The sequence below is a fragment of the Lycorma delicatula genome, chromosome 1, assembly GCF_047948215.1.
Source record: "Lycorma delicatula isolate Av1 chromosome 1, ASM4794821v1, whole genome shotgun sequence".
Lineage (NCBI taxonomy): Eukaryota > Metazoa > Arthropoda > Insecta > Hemiptera > Fulgoridae > Lycorma > Lycorma delicatula.
In genome coordinates, this window is record NC_134455.1 from 223649771 (window position 1) to 223671452 (window position 21682).

At 33.4% G+C, this 21682-nt stretch overlaps 2 protein-coding genes across 3 annotated transcripts in view; one reads left to right on the forward strand and one right to left on the reverse strand.

Moving 5' to 3' along the window:
* Positions 1 to 3980, reverse strand: part of LOC142329094 (uncharacterized) — a 76934-nt gene extending 72954 nt beyond the window's left edge. For both annotated transcript variants that reach the window (XM_075373452.1, XM_075373460.1), the window contains exons 1-2: positions 3701 to 3980; positions 2026 to 2212 (exon numbers count right to left, since the gene is read on the reverse strand). The gene's annotated coding sequence lies outside the window, so the exon portion shown is untranslated. The remainder of the gene's footprint in view (positions 1 to 2025; positions 2213 to 3700) is intronic.
* LOC142329128 (glutamate dehydrogenase, mitochondrial-like) overlaps positions 698 to 21682 on the forward strand; it is a 29750-nt gene continuing 8765 nt past the window's right edge. Inside the window, exons 1-7 of the mRNA XM_075373467.1 lie at positions 698 to 986; positions 1369 to 1569; positions 3182 to 3268; positions 6486 to 6673; positions 7357 to 7473; positions 15908 to 16075; positions 17598 to 17802. Coding sequence (XP_075229582.1) covers positions 698 to 986; positions 1369 to 1569; positions 3182 to 3268; positions 6486 to 6673; positions 7357 to 7473; positions 15908 to 16075; positions 17598 to 17802 — 1255 coding nt within the window. The remainder of the gene's footprint in view (positions 987 to 1368; positions 1570 to 3181; positions 3269 to 6485; positions 6674 to 7356; positions 7474 to 15907; positions 16076 to 17597; positions 17803 to 21682) is intronic.

The window sequence follows — 21682 nt, forward strand, 5'->3', positions numbered from 1 at the left end:
CAATTTCTTCAATGACCGGATAATTTTTCATGGTCTATGGCCTCCTCGTTCACCAGACCCGAGTCCTGATTTTTATTTGTGGGGCTTTTTGAAAGATAAGTGTATTCAAACAACCAGCATGCACTTGATGTAAAAAAAACCTTCTTACAACCAAACTTTTGACAGCAGTTTTTATGATGTCATTATTAAATTAGATGTGTTACGGTCCCAGGAAAAAAAAACTTTTTTGAATGTTATTCTTAAACATATTACCAATGAATAAAGAGTATTGTAAGTACATTTAAAATGAATAACAATGTGATCTACATGAATATATAAAAAATATTCATAATATATAACTGATGTTTATTTTTGTAAATATTAAATCATATGATAGTTTTAAATTCACCAATTTGTGAACTAAAATTAATTTCAAAAAGAAGAATTTTTGTGAGAAAAAGAAATTTACTATCAACAATATAAATACAAATGGTGGTTATTGAGAGAAAAGTAAAATTATAGAATACGAAATAAGTTTTTTATTTGTATATTTTTGAAGTTGATCAACTTACAATAATATATTTTATCTTTTAAAATAATAATAATAATAATAATAATAATGATAAAATCAAATTACCAAGTAATAAGAATTACTAAAGTGAATTTTTGGTTTAAACCTTGTAAAAGTGCAATAAGCCATAGTAAATATGTACATCAGATGCCCAGTGAATTAGCTGATCTTGATACTCAGCAAAATCCAAAATTTTCTGAAATGGTTCAGTATTATGTCCATCGAGCAATACAAGTATTGGAACCAACATTTATATCATCATTAAAAGGAAAATATGCTCAACCAGAAGCTAGAGTGAAAGCAATTATTGATATCATGGCACACTGTCAAGGTGTAATTTCATTGACATTTCCAATAAGAAGGGACAATGGCACCTATGAACTTTTTAGAGGTTACAGGGCTCACCACTGTTCACACAGAATGCCCATGAAAGGAGGTATTGATTTTTTTTTTTCTTACCATATTATCAATAAGCATTTCCTACTGTCTTGCCGCAGCTACTTTTTTATCTTAATTAACAAGTTTAAAAAATTGAATAGTAGCATACTGAACATAAAATATTACGCTATGATAATTTTGTTTCTGGTTATTTTTCCTTTTTTTTTTTGTACTTTTGACTGCATTCTTTAGAATGATTTCCTGGGGGTTAGTAATTAGTCATTTGAAAAAAAATAACTGGTTGTAAAGTTTGTATGATACTGGTGTACAGTTATCAGATAATATAATATTAGCAGCAGTAAAAATTTCAGTTGCTCACAGAATTATTCAAACATATTCTTTTTTTGTTTAATGATTTTATAAATTTTAACTTGTTGTAGGTATAAGATATGCAAAGGATGTTGATTGTGATGAAGTCCAAGCTCTTGCTATACTGATGACTTTTAAGTGTGCTTGTGTCAATGTTCCATTTGGAGGAGCTAAAGGTGGTATTCGAATAGATCCAACCAAATACAGTGAATCAGAACTCCAGAGAATAACACGTCGGTATACATTAGAACTACTAAAGAAACATATAATTGGTAAAGTAATATCAGATAGCACCAAAATTTTATAATTGTCTTGAAAATATTTACAAAAGTATAGTTAAATTTGTTACCAAAACAATAGTTACAATATTTAATATGATTGTAGTAGTAACATAACCATTTTTTTTAATGAATGAAATAGAAAATAACTACCCATGTAAACTTCAATTGTTTTTAAAGTTTGTTATAAAGAAAATCAGTAAATTAAAAAAATTCAAACTTAATTTTAATGAAATGACATACTATAATGGACACTAACCATACTGGTTAGTGACAATTTTGTTTCTCTCATATTATTTGTCTTTACATATGTGCCCTACATGAATGCATACCCATACATACTATACTTTACCTTATTTACTTTTTTTATTCACTTATACACATACATACAGCAAGTTTTATGTTTGGTAAGCATAAGTGGTTATTGGAACAGTAGTGTATACTACTTACCTCTGGATATGCTGTTTGTGAGCACGTGTATTGTGAGTATACAGGATGGGGAGAGGAATAACAGGCTTCTGTTGTATGCAGAAAAACATCCATATACAAACTTTGGCATGAGAAAGTATGTGCTCTTCACTCTACTTTGGTACTGCAATAGTATAGTTCCCTTAATGTTATCTATATCTCATCCACCCTGTGGGAGAACAGCAGTTAAAAAATTTTAATTTATTGTACATTGAAATCACACGTATTCTTTTTAATACATTGCACAAATACAATTCTTTCTTTCTTTTTCATCTTTCAAAACTCTCATGTGAATTCAAGTACCCACATAAGACTACCCGTTTCAGATTCTGTACTATTCTCCTTGTCATAACCACTGACAATGTTTACAATCTTTTTTTTAACATGATTTTTCTCATATCTTGTTTTCAGATATGGCTAGATAACTTACATAACATACCTTTGTTGTAATGGCTAACAGTCATCTGATAGCCTAATTTTTGTCTTGAAAACTCAGCTTTTCTTAGAGAAGAATATAGAGAATTTTGTGCACCATACAAGGGATTCAACAGTGCAGTGCATTATATGAATAATCATACTAATTTTATAAATATATAACTGTAATCTATTTTATTTAATGGTCTATCCTTTAATAGTACAATTTAATTTATTAACAGCTTTCTATAAACATGTTTTATAGTATATATGCCATAGATAATATATGTTTTGATAGTTATTGCCTAAATTTGATAGATTTTAAATTTATTATTTTCCAATGTAATGTATTTAACCACTGACAGATCTACATTAACTACAATATGCAAAGCCCTGGCTATAAACTGCTAGTATGTGATACTAGTAAAAATGGTCTCTCCTGCTTTTTAAGAAATTTTGTCTATAATTCTCTCTCCACCTATTTTATTTTCTAAGATACTGCTTTTAATCAATAAAAATTATAGTGCTACTTATTGGAAAAAAGTACGGCTGATTGAAGGTTCAGTCTTTTCTTTGCAGATGTAAAGCTGTACATAATTCATAATGTTTTGTGACTATCTGTGGTTTTAATTTGATTTGCATCTATTATAGGTAATAAAAAAACAGTAATAATCTTAAACCTTTCTTCTCTTTGATAAGAAGAAAATTGTGACATTGTTTACAGGACCTGGAGTAGATGTTCCAGCTCCTGATATAAATACCTCTGCTCGTGAAATGGGGTGGCTGATGGACACATACACCAAAACACTGGGTAATTACAGATATTCCTAATTGCTCCATGTTAATTAAGAAATTAAAATTTAATATGTATTTAAAGCAGTATATATAAAACCTGTTAGTTTTTTGAGTGAATTTTATTTTTCATCTTTCACATTATATTCAAATGGACATCAGAACAGTCAAAGGGATTTAATGAGACTAGCTGTTCATTTTTTTACAATATTGTATTGGCAATACCCCCCAACAGTAAACAAGGAAATAGAAAAAAAGTTGACAATTTTAAACATGTAATATATTTGAAAAAGAAATTTTCAATTATCATTAATTTTTTAGTATTAGTTGAATTGTGAGCAACAAAATAACATTGTGTTTAATTTAGTCTTGAAGCTCATGAGTATTAAATACTTAAAATAGCCCACTAGGGTCTAAATAATGAACAATTCGAGTAAAACATCCAGCTAACCTGTTCCAGCGTTCAAGTCCTAATAAAGGCAGTATCCGGATTTGAATACTAGATCCTGGATACAGGTGTTTTTTGGTGGTTGGGTTTCAATTAACCACACCTCAGGAACAATCGAACTGAGACTGTGCAAGACTACATTTACACTCAAACATATCACCCTCATTCATCTTTTAAAGTAATACCTGAACGGTAATTCCCGAAGGCTAAACAGGAAAAGAAAGAAAAAATAACTAGCTAGCCGCAACATAACCTATAAAGCTCTGCTAATTCAACGCTCGGCTCAGCTGATTGTCGTAAACAAACACTGACTCTACCACTTCCTCAGAGTACAGAATAGTAATGGGAAGAATCGTGAACGAGTCGTTCCTTCGATTCGATTCTTTATACTGAACGAAAGAATCTAGAATCGGTCAATTAAGATTCGATTCGATTCATAGCAATCTTTCATATGCGTAGCTTGTATTGAGGGATCCTCCTACCATATCAAATTCTAGCTTGCGTTTGTTTTATTTGTTTTACACACGTGACGCATAACTTATTACATCACCATCACTAATGTTTATTGAACATTCGGAAAATTTTGTTACTTCCGATTATAAAATATTTTCTTTAACTGTGTTGAGTCAATCTTAAACAATTAAATTTTATCTGTAAGCTCCATAAAACATTTTTTATCAACTACAGCGAAATGAGAGCCAAATTTTTTTTCAACTCATTAAAAGTATTTATCTTTTTTCTGTTAACCTTCGGAAGCACCGTCAGGAATTGCTTAAAAAAGGGTGAATTATACATTGATAATTCTACCTTGTGTGATATCACAAAAAATTTATTACAATGATAATCGCTGGTCAACATAAAATTTGGAACCGACTACATTTTTTAATATTTTATATGCTAAATCTGAAGATGTATTTTGAAACAACCCACCACAACGTTCTTAAGTTACAACCCGTTAAATTTATTTGTTCCACCATTTTTAGAACAAACAATACAAATAAGTTTATTTGTATTATTTACAACAAACTATTATAACTTTATACAACGATTTATATTGTGATGCATGATGTAGATCTCTATATTTGTTACATAACAGCTAAATGATACCATTTCATGTCAAGCCAGACATGGATAGACCTACGTGTCTATACATATGTCAAGAGTTAAGTAATGAGTAATGTAACATGATGAAATTTTCTTCAGTAGGAGTTCAGCTCTTGGTATGTCTTGCTGTGTGTTCTTTAGTTGTGGAGTGGTTTTATATAACACATTTTATAAAGATAGTTTCATAAGTGTGTCATAAATTTAGTGAAAGATTTTTATGACAGAACAACTTTTGGTACTATTTTATTGTGCGTGCGGGCGCGTGAACATAAAAATTCTCAAAATATTTTTGTTAATTTTGTGATGAATTCACCATGAAAAGTGCTGCTAAAAAACTGCTCAACAAATTATTTTGACTGTCTCTTGGGAGACAAGATAATCCTGGGCTCCACATGTTGCATACATAAAGTACTATGTTGTTAAAAGGAAAAAAGAGAATTTACCTTTTGGCATACCTATGGTTTGGTGAAAGCCTACTAAACTTTGATTACTGCTATTTTTGCTAAACAGATGTTACTGGTTTCAATTAAAACAATAAAAGCAGGTACTGCTTTAAATGTTCGTTCAGCTATGAGACCAGTATTTCATGGTGTTGATTTACAGATTCTGATTAATACTTAAGAGATAAAATACTGAAGAGGTGGTTTAATTTGTTCCTGTTGGGGGGGGGGGGGGCGCAGCGCTAACGTCTGAACTGCACATTGGATATGTTATTCATGATTGGTGTTTATTTATAGACTCATCAAAGAGAAGCTTTGTTGTTGCATGATTCAAATGAGTTTTCTTCTATACTGGTAGCACTTTCTGTAGAAATGAAACATATGAAAGTATGTGAATGCTCATGGCAAATCATTGCTGAGCTGAAAGTGATAGGACTACTTGATGATCTCCAGAGTGAATATTTCTTAATTAGATGAATTCATGAAAATATTTGACAGCAAACTAAATCCTAAAGAACTAGCAGCATGGAAGTCAATCTAAGATGTTACTGGTTTTCTTGGAAACAGAAAAGCTGAAAATTATGATGAGCTTACAAATGGACTCTTAGTGAACTACAAAAATTTAGGCTGCAGAATTTCATTGAAAATTCATTTTTTACATTCTCATTTGGACTTCTTCCCTTTAAACTTGGGTGACACTGAAATGAACAAGGAGAAAGGTTCCACCAAGATATATTGTAGATGGAACAATGTTATCAAGGCAGATGGGATGAATCTATGAAGAGTGACTATTGCTGGATGATAAAGGGAAGACTTCACTGAATACAAAAGGAAAATAAGAAAAACTGCAAAATAAAGGTAGGAATTTTAATTATCATTTTTGTATTTCATTAAGTTTCTCAATATTTACAATTCATAACTAAAAGTCTGAGGGTGATGAAAACTAATTTAATTTTAAGATTCAGCATAAAAAATACATTCACTAATTCACCTTTTACTTTTATCTTTGTTCCAATTATTTCTTGTTTGTTGACCTGTGAATTAACTCGCTAGTTAATTCATAACATTAAGCTATCTTTCTGTTTTATGGTAAAATTCATAATTTTATTACTTTCAATTTAATTCAGACTACATTGCTAGATTGTTTAGAAAAGTACTTCGACAGAAAATCAGTCTTTCCCAGAAAAAAATAGTTACTAAAGAAAGAGAATTTATTATTATTAATATGCATTTATTATATTTAGGTTGTGGAGACATTAATGCATTAGCAATAGCCACAGGAAAACCAATAAATCTTGGAGGCATTCGGGGGCGTAATTCAGCAACAGGAAGAGGAGTCTACAATGCAACAGATTACTTCTTAAAACAAGAATCTCTTATGGAAGTGATTGGATTGAAACCTGGTTGGAAAGATAAAACATATATTGTCCAAGTAAGAAAATGAGTTTGGTCAAATGATTTAAAATTTTTTTTTAACTTTTATATGTGTATGTACGCTAGGTACTGTTACAGCACAATGGTGTGTTTGTACAACCTGATATAAGAAATAATGCATTGTCTGTTGTTCAAATAGTATAAGCCCATAAACATATGAAGGAGGTATGACTAATACAAATAATGAACAGTATAGATGATAAAACGCATTACTTAAATTAGACTTACTCTAATTTCACTTAAATTTAGCTTCGTTAAAATATTATATTATGAGATCCTATGCAGTGCTAGCAATAAAAGTCCTTGTTTTCAGTGAAATAGGAAAGTACCAACAATCCAACAGTAGCATGGTTAAAATTGCATTAATACATTATGTATCACTTAAATACAAATTATCCTGCTTAGATGAAAAGCTCTATATTCATAAAAGTGGTGGTGGTGTTGGTGGGGTAGCATGTTTGGAGAAAAATACCACTTGTGTAAAAACTTATACATTTGTGCAGTTTAAATCTTAAGAAAGAAACAATTTCTGGTGTTAACATAGTTTTTGGTCTAGACATGCAGCAAATTTGGGTATGATTCACTATCCATACATTACTGAAATTATATTACTTTTTATTATTGTTAGTATTAAAATATGTTTAAAATTAGTTTTTAATATTATATATTAACACCCCACAGGGTTTAGGAAATGTTGGCTACCACACTACAAGATATTTTGCTAAAGAAGGTGCTAAGTGTATTGGCATTGCTGAACATGATGTTGGCTTTTACAATGAAGAAGGAATTGATTACAAGGTTAGTAAATCATGTAAGTTCTGAAATTTTGTAACTGTCTTCCAGTAGTAATAGTATCTAAAAAGTTACATAATTAGATTTGCTGCTTAAAAACCTACCTTTTCATCTTTTTTACTATTTCAACTCAGTTGAAATTTTTATAATGAGCAGTTAATAATAAAAAATATTCATGTAAATATTTTTGAGCCAAAAATAAATTGACAAATAATCAGCAAAAGAACATTTTCCATGTATCTGGAATCGTACATGGCAATTTTAACTAATTTTTAACTAATTAATCAGAATTTGCTTAATATAATTTTTAGATGCATAACAATTTATATGTGCAATCTACTAAAAAATAAATGCTTAATTATTGTGAAATCAATGTTTTTAAAAAATTATTTGTGTATTCATTTAAAATTTGTTTAAATCAATTAAATTTTTATTTATTCAAACAGATAAATTGAAATACATTAATACAGGTGATTGAAAGAAACGGGAAATTTTGAAAGTTGTGTTGGTAGCCGTGGGCGATTGGTACCACTTAAGTGGCGCCAGCCTCTCTAACCTAACCTGCCATTTAGTTGTCATGGATCCTTGGAGTGGTGCGCAACGTGCATTTGCTATCAAAGCGTTTTACAAAAACAATAACAGTGTGGAGGGAGCGCGTAGAGAATTTCGCCGTGTTCCATCAACACATGCAATTAAAACATGGATATCTAATTTTGAGGAAACTGGTTCGTTAATGAAAAAGAAACCTCCAGGCCGTGAGCGAACCGTCCGTACACCATAGAATGTACAAGCTTTACAAGATGCTGTCACACGAAGTCCACATCTCTCAATCCGTCGTCTCTCAGCATCTTTACAATTGCATAGTTAAAGTGTTAGAAAAATGTTAGTGAAGGGCTTGCAATTCCATCCATATAAGTTGCAGATGGTCCATACAAGTCCAGGAACTGAAACCGAACGATGCAGTTGTGCGAGCACAATTCTGTAATGTAAGAGTTTGTTCACAAACTGTGGATGTCAGACGAAGCGCATTTCCACCTCAGTGGATTTGTTAACAAGCAAAATTTCAGATACTGGGCACAATAAATTCCTACGCAGCTACACCAGCGTCCGTTGCACAGCCAGAAAGTGACCGTGTGGTGTGCTATGTCATCTTACGGTGTTATAGGCCCTTATTTTTTAGGATGACAACGGTCTTGCGATTACAGTGACGTCGGCTCGTTACGTAGCCATGCTTGAAACCTTTGTTGTGGAACAACAAAAGAGATTTCCACCAATTCTTAACACAGCCTGGTTTCAACAAGCAACGTCACATACTGCACGAATATCGATGGCAGCTGTACGCCGATTGTTTGGACAACGTGTCATTTCACGAAATGGTGACATTAGATGGCCTCCCAGATCATCCGATCTCTCAACTTGCGATTACTTTTTGTGGGATCACCTTAAAAGCAAAGTGTTCCACAGTAACCTGCTACAACGGAAGAATTGAAGGCAAAGATCCGAGAAGCAATAGCGGAAATTCCAGTTGAGATGTTACGTCAAACCATGAACAATTTAACAAAGACTCTTCGTGAGTGTTTACGTAGAAGAAGAGGGTTAGTTGCATGATGTCATCTTTAAAAAATAAACTAAATTTTATGTATCCTAAAATGGCAGCATTTGTACAATTACATGAAATAAAATTCATTTTCTAAAAAAATTTTTTCATTATCGTTATTTCATTTTTTAAATTTTCCGTTTCTTTGAATCACTCTATATAACTTTAAAATCTTGAATTAAATGAAATTTCTCATCAGATACAGGAAGAAATTCAATATAATCTGCTACATCACCTGCTTTATAGATGGTAGTACACAGGTAACTTCTGTGTGGTACCGGCTTTAGAGCTGAGGATATATCTACATATTTTATGAACTTTTATTTTTAAATGAAGATTCAAAGTATATTTCATACAAAAGTAGCAGTGGTGGCATCGGTACAGCAAATGGCATGGCTCAGCAAATGGTGTGGCTCAGCAAATAGCATGATATGCAAATATGAGGCACCCAGATTTTATATTGATCCCAGAGTACAAAATCAAAGCATAATTTATAAGAAGCTGTTTTTATCAATTCAGAAATTTTGAGATTTAGGTGTAAATTTACCACAGACCATAATAAAAATTTTCTTTCTTTTTCCTGTTTAGCCTCCGGTAATTACCATTGAGATAATACTTCAGAGGATGATATGAATGTAAATGAATAGTCTTGTACAATCTCAGTGCGACCATTCCTGAGATGTGGTTTATTGAAACCCAACCACCAAACAACACCGATATCCACAATCTAGTATTCAAATCCATGTAAAAATAATAAAAATTGTCTGGATGATTTGAACATCTACTTTTTGCAGAAGCCTTGTTGTAGCAAATAAAAATGAGAAAAATCACTTTTGTATTATAAAGAATTGATAAAAATATAGCAAAATGTTAATAACTCGATGAAACACAACAGACAATATAGTGAAGCTAGACTGAATAAAATTTTAATCTCTATAGTAGGTAATAACAGATCTCTGTATCATACACCATACAGACGTGTTTGTACAACATATTTTGTACATGTCTACTTCTCATGATACAGTGTATATATTTTAGATTTTCTTTATTAAGCATTAGCTTTTACCCACGGCTTCGCTCGCGGTGAACCTTTAAACGAAATACGCGAGCAACTATGTCATGTCGATCAGTGGCTTTTTGCCCAGGCATTAGCTCTTGTTACATCCTGCCACGAAGGATTGCAGGTAAAAGTTACAAAGAAGTCAGGCCTGCCGTAAGTTCGTACATAAGCAATAGCGTCTTGTGTATTCATGCAGATAACGGGGACTGTTCACAAATGTAGAAGGCAGAATAACCATCTTGCCTATGTCGTTAAGTCTAATATTACCATCTAATCGCATCTTGTAGCTGTATGTAATTTTCAGCTCGTAATTTCGTCTGGTTTATAGAAATGTAACGAAGGCGTTCGCTCTCTACTTTAATATACATATCTACCAAGAATTGATGATGAAAGAGTTGCCTTGACCGCGAAAGGAGATAGAAGTCGTGCTCTCGAAGCATCATGTGATACGCATAAAAATCCATGCAGGAAACTTTTTTATTGGGAACTGGGTGTCTTGTTGTTGGATTAATGACTGGAATGTTGAAATGATATCCTGGCTCACCTTTACTGAAGCATCATTAAATTTATGAGTATCGGCTACGCGTTTCAGCGTTTTATCATGTGCCCGTAACACTGTCTCGTGGAGAGCATGGGTCACCAGTAACCAAAACAGCAACTTCATTGATCATCGGCGCATTATAACGCCTCTCATGTTCGCCACGTGGAGTCCGATCAGCATGAATGACCACTATGTAATTATCCGGAGGCCAGTTTTTATTGGCGTTTTTTTTTTTTTTGTATTTACCAACAAATTGTGGCTGTGTAACATTCGTTTAATTTTCAATACTGTATCTCTTTCGACTACTTCAATATACTGACAATTACGGTTTACTTCATTTTCATCACCCATAAAATGCACCTGCAAAAATGTATGCTGTTCATTATCTGCTGGAAAAAGTGATCCAATTTGATGATATATCTGTCCTTGTACAGTAAAAGTTTGTGAAAATCTGGGCATTCTTATCACTTTATCTACTCCAAAGGATGTCATTTGGAAACAAGTTATACTTTCTGATTTTACTTAAAAATTGCTTCGACTCATCTGTAACACTTAAATATAGTTTTAGCTCCTCGGGTTCACCAAGTAAAGGAAGCGAAACTTTACCACTGGAACAGCACATTCCAGCAGTTTCATATTTCCATTTCAAAGCATCGCAATGCTGACCTTTTCTATTCATTGAGCCAATACCAATTAAAGAATGCTTATGGTATTCAAGTGAAGGGGATCATATTAAATACAGACTTATTAAATACAGATAAATTGTTATGCATGAAATTTCGACGGCGCACGATTCGCATTTCTGATTCTTCTCGCCTGCGATTGTTCTGGAGTGTCTCTCGCTCTTATAGCAGCTGCCTGCTGTTCAACTTGTCTTTCTCAACGAATTTGTGTTTGAATTGGCGTTTCAGCTACCCTTAAGGTAGCATGGCGTTCAGCTTGCTCGTCTAACCTTTCTTGTCTCTTAGTTGTTTCACCAGCCCTCAAAGCACACTGTCGCCTCGCTTGTTGTTTTAGTTCTGCGTGAGCGGAAGATTCTAGAGTTCGAGCAACTTTTGCCGCCCGGGCCCATGGTGAATCCCTGAACAGGTTAGATTTGTGCTTCCGAGGCATTTTAGAAAAAACAGAGCATAAACTGAAAATAATTAAACAATAAACAGGCACCTAACGTCAAAAACTGGGAAAGTTTTAATAACAATAAATATAGAAGGATTCGAAACAGCAGAAGCACTATACTCAATTGATTAGTTACTTTACCTTCGGTATTAACAGTGTTGGATTGGCACTATATTTCATTTACTTGCTGGAACGCCAGATAGCGTTGAATTTGGTCAAATTTTTTGTCGGAAGATCATTGGTAGATCATTTACCAATGTAAATTTTTTTACCTCCCGAAAAATATTGTTTTTTTTTTTTTTTACTAAAAAGTGTCCTATGTTCTTCGCAATACCTTTGAGAATGTGTACGAGGTTTCATGATGATCGGTTGAGTAGTTTCTGCGTGAAAGCGTAACAAACAAACTCACATTCACATTTATAATATTAGTAAGGATGTATGCATATTATAAAAAAAATTACATAATTATATAAATTTACATAAGAACACATTGCAATAGCATACAGTATTTGAAACACCCAGACAACGGTGAGAAAAGTTATGTAACATGTTTGCCACAAATTTTGAGTAACAATAATGCTATTATTCTCAAGTGTTTCCAGAATTACAAGATGTATAGTCACATAACTAAGCAGGCACCCAGAAACTCTTTAAGAAACTCCTTAAGACTTTTTACGAGGGACGTTCAATAATTTACGAGCCAAATTGATGTAAAGAAAAATAGTTCATTCAATGTCAATGAAACTTTTTGAGGGTCATGTGGAAACCTTGGGGGGACACATTTATCAGCTGTTCAATCAAAATTAATCTAAACATAACCTCTTTGTTAATATTAGAATGTCAATTCCGCTTGAAATGTGTACGCTGAAAGAGCAACGTTCAAGTGATCTTTGCTATCGGAAGATATGAACCTGACGGAAATTTACTCAAGAATATTGAAAATGTTTAAACCGCAGTTACGTGTATGTGTGTGGAACAGTGTGTATCGACTGGAAGACCCAGTTGAAGTTTCGATTACCGCGCTGCTAAATCGCATAATCTTATTCGCGAAAACGAGTTAAAATTTCCCAAATTGCTAGTTTGCGTAGTATTATGTTGGAACGCATATTCAATCATTCATGACAATTCATGCTGAATTATCGCAAAACGGATTCCACGACAGTTGACACAAGCCTGTAAAGACACCCGGATTGGTATTTGTTCTGAGCATAAAGAATGGTTTGAAGCGGAAGGATGAAACTTGAATATACTATTTGAGCTCGAAACCAAACGGCAAAGTCTTGAGTGGAAACATCTGGATTGTTTCCCACCAAAAAAATTCAAAATTCACGCGTCAACCGGTAAAGTGATGTTGACTGATGTGTCTTCTGGGACTCGCGCAAGGCCAGTTTGTAATTACTATTTAGAACACACAGTGAACAGTGAATACTGTTTTAACTTGATCCAACAGAAAGAGTGAAACCCGCGATTTTACGAAAACGTCAGGTCGCTCTCTCAAATGTTGTGATTCTATTGAATGACAACGCGCACCGCCACATCGCTCAGAGATCAGGAGAAACGCTCGAGAAGTTGGGTTGGGAGTTGCCATATTTTCCTTAGATGTCACCTCCTTACAGTTCACCTCCTCCTATAGATTTATCATAGACATTTTTTGTACAGTCTACTTCTCATGATCAGAGTATACATTTTAGTTTTTCTTAAAAACGGTCATCATAAATCCATTAAATGTGTAATTTAGAAAATCCAGATTATAACAAAGTAATCATTAAAGTAAGTCAGAAAATAAATTAAGAATGTTAAGATAACATAAGAATCATCATTAATAAGTATGTTTAATTTATCCAAAATTATTAAAAGAAAAACGCAGCAAGAAGTTTGTCAAGAAAGCGGAACACAAATGATGGTTCAAACAGCAAGGTTTAAAGACTTATATGCTGCAGTAACCAGAAAGCTCACAGAACAGTGGTGGTGGTACAAGTGTCTAAATGTTGCTAAGAGAATATGTTGAAAAGTAGTGAAAAGTTTGTCTCTTTTTTTCCTACATCAATTTGCCACGTTAATTATTGAACGTTCCTCGTAATTACTATTGTAAACTATTGATTCTCTTAAGCATTTCTATTAATGATTCATCTTGAAAAGTAACAAAAAAGAAAGTTGATATTGGCGTAGCATAGTCATAACTTTGAAATTAATGGAGCTTACTGAACACAATGAAATTAAAGTGTTTGCAATAATCTTATTGAATGATCATTTTAGAAATAGTTATAATTATTTTAATATGATATATGTTATTAACTTTGGCATTATCTCAGCATGCAGGTAGAACATTTTCTACAAAATAAAACATTTCATACATGAGTGTGGATCTAACACAGCTCCAAGTAAAAGTAAAATAATAGTAAGAGTAAAATATATGTGGGATATTAATACAAATTTTGAGAAATATTTACAATACATCAACAGTATGACAAACCCCAGTATGACATGATGACCCCCCACCTCATATCATCCACAATTCCCAATCTTATTAGAAGCAACTCTACTTTATGAAAAACACTTTTACATTATCCAAAAATCACCTTATCAAAAAAATAATTGTTTATAATTAAAAAATTATCAGCATTTGTCAAAGCTACATGTTAGACCACCTCCTCCCATGTTAAAATCTACCAGTCATTCATAAATCCATTAAATGTGGAATTTATAAAATCCACATTTATAACACAAACTAAGCATTAAAATAAGCTACAAAATAAATTAAGCATACTGATAAGAATGTTTAATTTATCCAAAATATTATTTATTATATGGATTAAAAAATTATAAGCTAGGTGTATAGAGCATGTATAAATGACTGGGTTTATTAAAACTCCTGTAAGGTTAGGATTAAATCAGGATTGGCCCTGATTTAAATCACAAATTATACATTTAAAAGGTTGTTATAAATATTTGTAATTCTCTGGTGTCTAAAATTTTTTATCTGTTTTATCAAAAAATCTTTCCAGACAGGTGAAAAATTGCTCCAATTTACAAAAACATTATAGAAAGAATGTTACAAACTACAGACTATGGCAATATTGTTTCCTCCTAAAATATTTTGACATGACGCAAATTTGTATTAAAACAATTCAATTCCTCCTTTACTCATTATCACATAGTTAATCTTATTAAAGGCATATTTAATACAGTCTTACAGGGAATTCATGCAATCCTCCTGCACAAAACTTTATTACTATGGATTTTCTTATGCTAGATATTTTTTTGCACCTTATTTACAAAACTGAAGAATAAACATTAGAACTGGGAACTTAGAATCTGATGAATTAATCATTTTAGAAGTGTCTAGATCAGGAGTAGATGGGAGATTTAATTTAGGTTCATGACAGGAAAATAGACAATTTGGTATATATATTTTTTATTAGCTAATAAACTGATAATTTACAGGTATATTTTATAAGATTTAACTACCTATTTATATTTTGTGTGAAAAATTGATTTGATTTGCCCTTATGTAAAAAAATGCCTACAAATGCCTGGCATGTCAATCCTATTTTGTATGGTTACATAGTTTCCTCCAAAATTTGCATTCTCTTTGTGTATTCTGAACCTAATAATGCAGCTTACAGGAATCTAGAGTTTATTAATGTTCAAATAATTTTAGTGATGTTTCCACAACTACTATTTGTGTGATTAATGTGGAGCAGCAAATTTTTGTGTGCAATTTGTGTGAGTAATGTGGCTTCTGAATTTGCCATAGGTACTTAAATATGATTGAACAATGGCAAAAATAATTCTTAGGATTTTTTCATTATTATTTGACTTTTAAACAGAATGTTACATGTTTTTTTTTATTTATTTTATAATTGTGTAAAAGACACCCACTAGCCTTTTTTCAGAATGCAGAAATTTTTGTTTTGCTGAAATGATGTGGAGATCTTATGATTTTTATACTCTTAAGATAGTCCGGTACCTTAGTTTGTAACATGTGATTCGTGAACTGATTTTGTACCTAATTACTTGTAACTCAAATTCTATGTACTTCATAGTTTGTGTTATGTTTATTTTTATTTATCAAATTATTTTTACATTTATTTATGTATCTTAAACAAAAAAAATATTGTTTTAGGCTTTGTATGAGTACAAAATTCAGCATAAAGGTTCAATCAAAGGTTTTCCAGGTTGTAAAGAAGTTATTCCATCATCTGATCTTCTGTATGAAAAATGTGATATTCTTGTACCAGCAGCAAGAGAAAAAGTTATCACTGCAGATAATGCCAGCAAAATTCAAGCAAAGGTCTGGATAAGGCTTAGATAAATAGTTTGTAATTAACAGAAGTAATTCTTTTTCCTATTTTAGAGATTTAGTTTTTTAGATAAACAATTAACCCCGATTGTGGTAACATTTACTTTAGAGGTCAAAATTTCATCTGATTTTTACAATATTATTTAGAATTAATGCCTAATGTTTTACAGATTATTTTGCAAGTACCAAAATGTGTACTAGATAAGTATACATTTCTAGATACATGATATGTATGTTTTTCATTGTTTCCATCCATTCCTTTGTGATATAACGTAGCAGTGTTTTCAAGAATCTTCTGACATACTCTGATCATACTAATCATAGTAAAACAAATCCTTTACATAATATTCCACAAGTTACAAGTAGTAGTATTGTGAATTTTTAATTTAATTTTATGAACAGTTGACCTTTGTAACCCTAAAAGAAGTAAAATAGTATTCTGTTGATTACAAGAAATTGCTGTGAAAGGAATATTTTGAAAATTTATCCTATCTTATATTTTGAGGATTAAAAGAAAATTACATAAGTGTATAAAATATTCACAAAAGTTAATTTTCATTTATATATATGGAAGGTATGTGAATATTGATATTTTTATCTCCTGTTCTAATTTTTACACTATATAGAAATGTTTATTTCATTAAATATTTTTTTGGAATATTACTGCTGTTTAGTTCCAAATACCTTTACTTTGTTCAGTATAAACAAATGTACAATTACATTTTTACATTGAAGTACTTGCTACATATACCAGCAACCAAAATTTTCTGATATAAGTATTATGCTAATTTATTTAGCAAAATATGTAACATAGTGCAGGTTATGGTTAATGAACCTGCACTATGGTTAATTGAAAAAAAATTCTGACTGTTTACTGAGATTCCAAACATGTGTACATGACTAGACTACCTGGAAGCTGGTTGACTAATACTAATACACAGTGTGTTATAATAGGTGTGTTGTGTGTCAATAATTCAGTAATTTCTGCAAGATGATTATGCTTTGCACCATACATCACATACAACACCAGAAATTCCTGCGAAGTTTAAATTGGAATATTTTCACACCCTTTGTACTCATCAGAACTGGGGTATTCACCTCTATTAGTATTCTGCCTAGATGGACTTATTTCCACAATTAAAGGATAATGACTTCTTTCTGAATTTCACCATGGATAATGAACTGAAGACGTTGTGGTGTGGATTAAGGAAAGATCACTACTATTCTTCATGGAAGGAGTGAGAACTGGTTCACTGTGGGAGCAGCTGTAAATGAAAGTGGAAAATATTTGTGAAAATTTGTTGACTATATATTTTATTTGCAAATTACGAGGGACTGTTCATATTACTCCCAAAGTCCAATAAACACAACTAGCTCAATACATTTTTCAGAGCATTTATTTCAAACATCTCAAATTAATTTTACCTTGATAACTGTAAAGATAAAACTGGGTAAGTACTTTAAGATAAGATAAACTGGTCTAAGTACTATAAGTTTTCTTTGTACTTTACAGATTATAGCAGAAGGAGCCAATGCTCCGATCACACCAGCAGGTGACAAAATATTGCAAAGTAAGACATGTCTTGTTATTCCTGATATATATTGTAATGCTGGTGGCGTAACAGTTTCATATTTTGAGTGGCTAAAAAACATTAATCACGTATCATTTGGAAAATTAAGTTTTGGACATGAAAAAGAAATGACAGATTTATTGTTAGGTAAACATACATTTAAATACATACAGTATTTTAAAAAAATTAGCTGTTGTAGCTGTGGACATAGTCTAGTTTTTTATAATGTTCTTTTAATGGTAGATTGATCTGTAGTTTGTTACTAGCAAAAGCTGCACTTGAGGGGAAATACTAGAACTTGCTGTATGTATGAATGTTGTTAATATACAAAGGATTGGTTATTAGACAAGACTATCCTACAGTTCAGAGTAGCTAAGTAATAATTGAAGAATGTAATTTTTATTTTGAAACATTTTTTCCAGGGAAATTCCTTTGCTTATTGCCAATGAAAATTGCTGGGAAAATCTTTTAAACAAAGCACCAAGTAAGAAGTGCAATTTAGACATTGGTTATAATTACTCTAAATGGTACAGTCTTGAAGAAAACATGCTCACAATGGAAGTAGTAGCAGTTAACGGAAAATCAGTTTGTTGCTTACATGAATATGTTTTGCCTTGTCTGGAAAGGCAGCTGCAAATGGTTAGATATCTTGTATCTAATGTTTATAGTGGACCCTAAACAGATTTCATCACTTCCAGCAAATTGTTTTGCTCTATGTGCTATTAGTGTAGTTATGTGTTCATTTGATTTGGATGCTGCCTGGGAACAAGATTACATTTAAAAGTAGTCAGGAAATAGCAGCATTCCAATCAGGAATATAAGATGAAATAAAGTAACTGAGAGTCTATTCAGTTTTATTTTATAAGATTTAGCAGCCTAGCCTCAGCAGCTATACTCCCCACTATACACTGAGCTACTTTACGCTATACACAAATTACAACATATACCCTTAACACAACTACACAACATTCTACACTCTTCCTTCTTACTAATACACTCGGTGATGTGACACCTTACAAAACGCAACCACAACACAAGCTGGAAACTATGATGCCAATGTATGGATGGCTCTATTTAGTCAGTCGTGAACGATGTCCTCTGGGCACCTTTGCAAACCCAGTTGTACTTAGCTCTAGCTCCAGTATGCATGCACTCAGCTGGAATGGTATGTTATGTTGCTGGTACTTGTGGGACCAAAATTATAAGTCGACAAGAAATTCCTGTGATGGTTGGTGGTCCATCTGAAAAACAATCTTGTGAAAAGGCCTCGAACAGCTTTGTCTGATAGGATATCAGTAATGGAGAAAGCAAATTGGGAAGCAATGTCCACAGATTAAAAACATTAGATTCATTATGTGAAATATTAAGGAAGGTGGCTGGCTCCCTTCACAAGGTTTGGTCTTCCTGATCAACAAGGTAATAACAGAATCATGTGCCTCAATAAAGACATCAAAAAATTGAGACTGATCAATATTAGTTGAAACTTATAATGATGAACAACTAACCTCTCTTATGTATTACTACTAATATGGGCAGCATAAACGTAAATACAGTCGAAATTCCTAAACTTTAAATTCTTATGGAGCAGAAGAACCAACATCTTCTCATATAAAATGTTTACTCTCCTGGTACCACCAGAGAAGGTAAGAGTGGGTTACTTGATGGTTTGGGTACGACCATTCATACCCAACCCGATGTTTCAAATGCCAAGGATATGATCACACTACAACATCTTGCTTGATGATGTAGCTAAGGAAGGCTGCCACAATGACCCACTAACTGCCAAGAAGATGAGAAAAATGTGCAAACCAGCACAGTGATTCAAACACAAGACCACTCCCAAGATTGCCTCAACTTTTAAAGAAGAAAAGAGAATTCTCAGAATCTCTACCATTAGTTGCAGTTAGTGAAACCAACAGTGGGATCCTGTCCCAGACTTTTTACCTGTATGAGCAGGAGTAATCACAGGTGGCAGTATACCATCTATAATAACCTCTTGGTTAAGGGAGTCCCCCCCTCTGGGGATGTCATCTGTGACTCCCCATTCTTCAAAATTTCCCCCTCCATCACCTCATATACTAGAGGATGTGGTTGAGGATCACCCAACCTCAGGGCATTAAATTCTTTAAAATCAAAAATATAAAAAAAACTGCATCAGCTAATTTTTATATATTTTCTCGCTATTCTGTATATATAAACAATCTTTACTTATGAAAATTATTCAGTGGAACACTAGAGGTCTCTTTGGTCCTGCATTGAAGATAGTAGAGTATTGACATGCGCACATGAACCTCTTAGTATCATATGCTTCCAAGAAACACATCTTCTACAACAAGATGCAGTAACATCAGAGATTATTTGAATGAGAGGTACAACTGTCTAGTAAACAGTAGAGAGGGTGGTGGAGTGGCTATTTTCATGTGGAATGCGGTGAGTGTCTGCTACAAGGATACCACTAGCTACCCTTATTCCTGCTGTTGCTGTGAAGGTCTCTATCCCCTTCAAATTGCATATATGCAATTTGTATCATCGCCAAACTGAGTTCAATGCTCTAGAAATGTATAATTTCCTCATGCAAATCCCGTTGCTAATAGAAGCAGATGTCCACCATATTTCCTGGGGTTCATCTTTCTGCTCCTCTCAAAGTATGATAAGCATTGTGAGACAAGACGACTGACCTTTGTCTACTGAATGAATATGGATCACATACATTCATGTCCTTATCCTGGTACATTGCCCAACATCGACCTCTCTGTACGCTCAAAGAGCTTACTCTCTCTACAGGCCAATTATTATTGCTTTTGGTGTCTACTGGAAGGTGAACAAAAGGCTAGATGTTGTTGAAAAGCTGGATTAGAATGGTTACCATAAAGCCTTCCCATCACAGTATGACAATGGTGCAGATGTCCTTAGTCAATTTCATCTTTTACGTCCATGATACGATCCAAAGAAGGGGACTCATAACACTGCCCTGAGGGCATCCTTTAGTTAGGTCTTAATGAATCTCCGAGCTTCCATCACGTATGAAAACTGTCCAGTGGCTAAAATAACTTTGAGCACATCTGAAACAGGGCAGAGGGCCACCATAAGTTTTTAAATGCCCCGGATATGTCCAGAAAGTCCCTCAGTGCTCTTGCCCGGTCCACTGATTGTCCATTAGCAAATGATCAGTGACTACTCTAAGATTAATACGCAAATATAGGACCTTCTCAAAAACTTTGCCAATCGCAGACAAGAGCATTAGTGGAAGGTAAGAAGAATTAACAGTGGGATCTTTGTCACCACCTTTGAATGAAAAACACCACCAAGTCTCCACGCTTCCAACATGCAGGAAAGTGGCCAGCGAAGAGCAACCTGTTATATATTCTAGTTATAGGATCAAGGACTATTGGAAGCGCTCGGACAAGGAGCTTTACTGTGATACAGTCATATCCGGGGGCCTTGTTGTGCTACATTACAGATCACCTGACGCACCTCCGCCTCCACGTGATCTCAGAAAATAGTAAGTTGTCTCGAAAATCTTGACTTCCCGCCTGACACGCCAGTGGTATGAAACCTCACCCACCGTGGTGTCATCCGGAAACAAATCATTCAGCAAAATATTAAGGTTACGGTCCTTATCAATTACCACACCCTCATGGGTCGACAAAGCTGACAAGAGGTTATCTTTCCTGCATTTATGTCCAAGGGCTCTTTAAAAAACACCCTAAGGGTCCCTATTCCCTTGCTCCTGGACGAAGGAACACCAGGAATTACGCTTGGAGGACCTAATTCTATAAAAGCACCTAGCTCTCTTTCTACAGTAATCCGCAGTTAGAGCCGCATGCCGATCAGGATCACCCTCTCTTTGCGAAGCCCTTCTGGGTCGATTTACAGACTGCTTCATTGCCGACAGATTCCGAGACCACAAACCAGATATACGTTCCTGGCCAGTGCATCTAGGAATTTCAGCCACCACCACCGCAGAAGTGAGATTTTCTGCCAAACCTTCTAAATCTCCAGCCTGGATTCCAACAAAGAGGAGAAT